A 2,417-nucleotide genomic window follows, 5' to 3' on the forward strand; every position below is an offset into this window, starting at 1 on the left:
ATAGTGTGGCTTCATTGTAGCGCCTCAGATTGGCTCCAGCAGAGCGAGAAGCCCCACCCCGGGCATCACGAAGTCCCTGGGCTGTGCCACGCTTGGCCCGTACTGTGTAGCGGTGAAAGGTTTTGTGCGTCATCACTTCTCTTCTGTAGACAATATACACTAAGTACAGGAAACCTGGTATTCCCAGATGAAAAGGATCCATTCCATCTTTACCCCAAGCAGCACCCTCTCACCCTTGGAAAACAGCACCAGCAAAGTGCCCAGCTGCAGCCATGAGCACCACACAGTGTCTAGGACCTCCACTGTGCAGGTTCTGTAGCAGCAGTTCTGGTTCTTCTGGGGGCAGCTAGGTGACAGAGGAGCAGCACAGACATGGTATCTGTTACATTCCCTGGGAGTAAGAAACCAGGTGCCAGTGCTAAGTGCTTCGTATGCATTATTCTCATTTAATACAACCACCCTGAGGCTTGTCTCCATTTTACAAATAAGGAAATGTGAGGCTCTTAAAGCCAGTCAAAGTCAAGCAGTAGAATCGCAATCTAAACCTAGATCGGTCTGTTTCCAAACTTAATCCCATTACACTTGACCCTTCCAAGATTCAGGCTGGTTCAATTCAAGACTGCTGTCAAGCACGATACCCACACCCAATAGAAAGGAAGGGGAAAAGTGAGAAATGGACTGAGTCTATGGGGAAATCTAGGTTGAATGTTAGCTAGAGTCGAACACACAACCTGTGCTGTCACTTGCCTGGCGAGGGCCTAGGACACAGCGATAGGCATAAAGAAACTGGCCCTGGGCATTTTGGAAAAGAACTCGATGGGAGTAGAAGCCTTTGGGTCGGTTAGGCTTCTCCAACTCAACCCTCTCCTCATCCAGTATCTGCAAGTCCTCCTCACTGGCTGAGTCTGAGTCTTCGGATCCTGAGATGCTGGAAAGATCTCCTGAGAACAACATCAAATACACAAATTTAGTGCCCCATTTTTGACCTTTACTCAAGCTCCTAAACTAGGGCCCTGCTCCACTCCTGTATCCTACTCCCACACGTCTTCCCACCAGTCATCACCTGTGGAGCTCTGCTTTTCAAAGTCCAAGGCAGACAGGAGAGGCTTGTTCTTGAGACGTTGCTTTAGGTTAAACCGATGCCAGTCAAGCTTATAATGTTCCCTCTGGTAGGAGGCAATGAGGGAGGCAGAATGTGGAAATATGCCCCAGCCTGGCCTTTTATGGTACCCAAGACCAGTGACAGAACTCCAAGTATAATTGGGCAACACCAACCACCTTAGTCAAACACACACCTTTATGAATTAAAGACAAATCAAATGTCTACCTCTCTTCATCCACCACTATACTTTTGCTTCCACCATTTAGTTCTGCATCAGGCCCTTTACCTGTTCCTGCTGGTTCTGGAAGGTTTGGTCACAGGTTGAACAAAATAACTTCCCTGAAATATCCAGAGGACCCTGGAGTGCTGTTCTTTCTGGGCTTGCTCTCTCCCCTGAACCTAAATAAGGGGAGGGTGATTAGAGGTGGAAAGGGAGTGCAAATCCACAATATCTGAAATTATGTTCAGTGTCTGATATACAAAGCAGAGGAAGCTACAAAATAAAGAGATGGGCTATCATCGTGTTCAAGGAATTTACAGTCTAGTAATTATGAAATGAATGGCACAATAACCACCTTATACAATAAATATGCTTTTAAAAAGATGTATGTAAAATGACTAGAAGGCAAACATTGTATTTAAATTAACCAAAGGGCTTTAGAGGGATCTTGCAAAAAATATATTTTGGTAAAGTTAAAATTATTTTTAACCGTGCAGAGACCACTTCCTGAATGCCAGTTCTTTAGCTTACATTTCCAATTACAGTGTGCAGTTTTGTTTTAAAAAAGGTTGAAGAAAACAAAGCCAGGGAGGAACTAAAGTTGTACAAAACCAAAAAATTGTTTCATATTCGAAAACAAGGAATGATTTGATTGGAATCCAGTTAAATTTGAACTATATTTAGGAATTTTGAAAAAAATATTTAGAAAATTTAAAGTGGTTTTTCAGGAGGTGGTGTTAATCTGACAAGACATAAGCAATAGCAAGAAACTTGTTTAGAAACAATTTAGGAGCCTGTGCTAGAAACCTAGTAATTGAATGAATTTAAGATAAATTTTATTCCATGGAAAGAGATGTCATCAAGGGCTCCTAAGCTGGGAAATAACAATAAAAATGTGTTCTCTGGAGGAGTTATAAGCTCCAAAAAGCCTTGTCATGTTCCTCACGGGTCCACCACAAATCTTTCCGGATACCTGGACAGGAAGTCCGCAGAGTCTGGGCCTGAGTCTCCGCGGGAAGTTGGCTCACCAGGCTTAAGCCGCCAAGGACCGGAGCATCCGCGCTGAGATCAAACAGGGAGACCGACGCAGGAGCC

General features: G+C 44.1%; 1 protein-coding gene across 1 annotated transcript; it reads right to left on the reverse strand.

Moving 5' to 3' along the window:
- Nucleotides 1-4: 4 nt before the first annotated feature.
- LOC105310945 (ankyrin repeat and zinc finger domain-containing protein 1-like) lies at nt 5-2,413 on the reverse strand (the record flags this gene model as incomplete). Its single annotated transcript, XM_011387022.1, has 6 exons — nt 5-143; nt 234-346; nt 748-941; nt 1,064-1,166; nt 1,389-1,501; nt 2,296-2,413. Coding segments are annotated over 6 exons (780 nt in total), but the record flags the coding sequence as incomplete, so codon positions are not given.
- Nucleotides 2,414-2,417: the final 4 nt, after the last annotated feature.

Source organism: Pteropus vampyrus, unplaced genomic scaffold (assembly GCF_000151845.1).
Source record: "Pteropus vampyrus isolate Shadow unplaced genomic scaffold, Pvam_2.0 Scaffold17536, whole genome shotgun sequence".
NCBI classification, from domain to species: domain Eukaryota; kingdom Metazoa; phylum Chordata; class Mammalia; order Chiroptera; family Pteropodidae; genus Pteropus; species Pteropus vampyrus.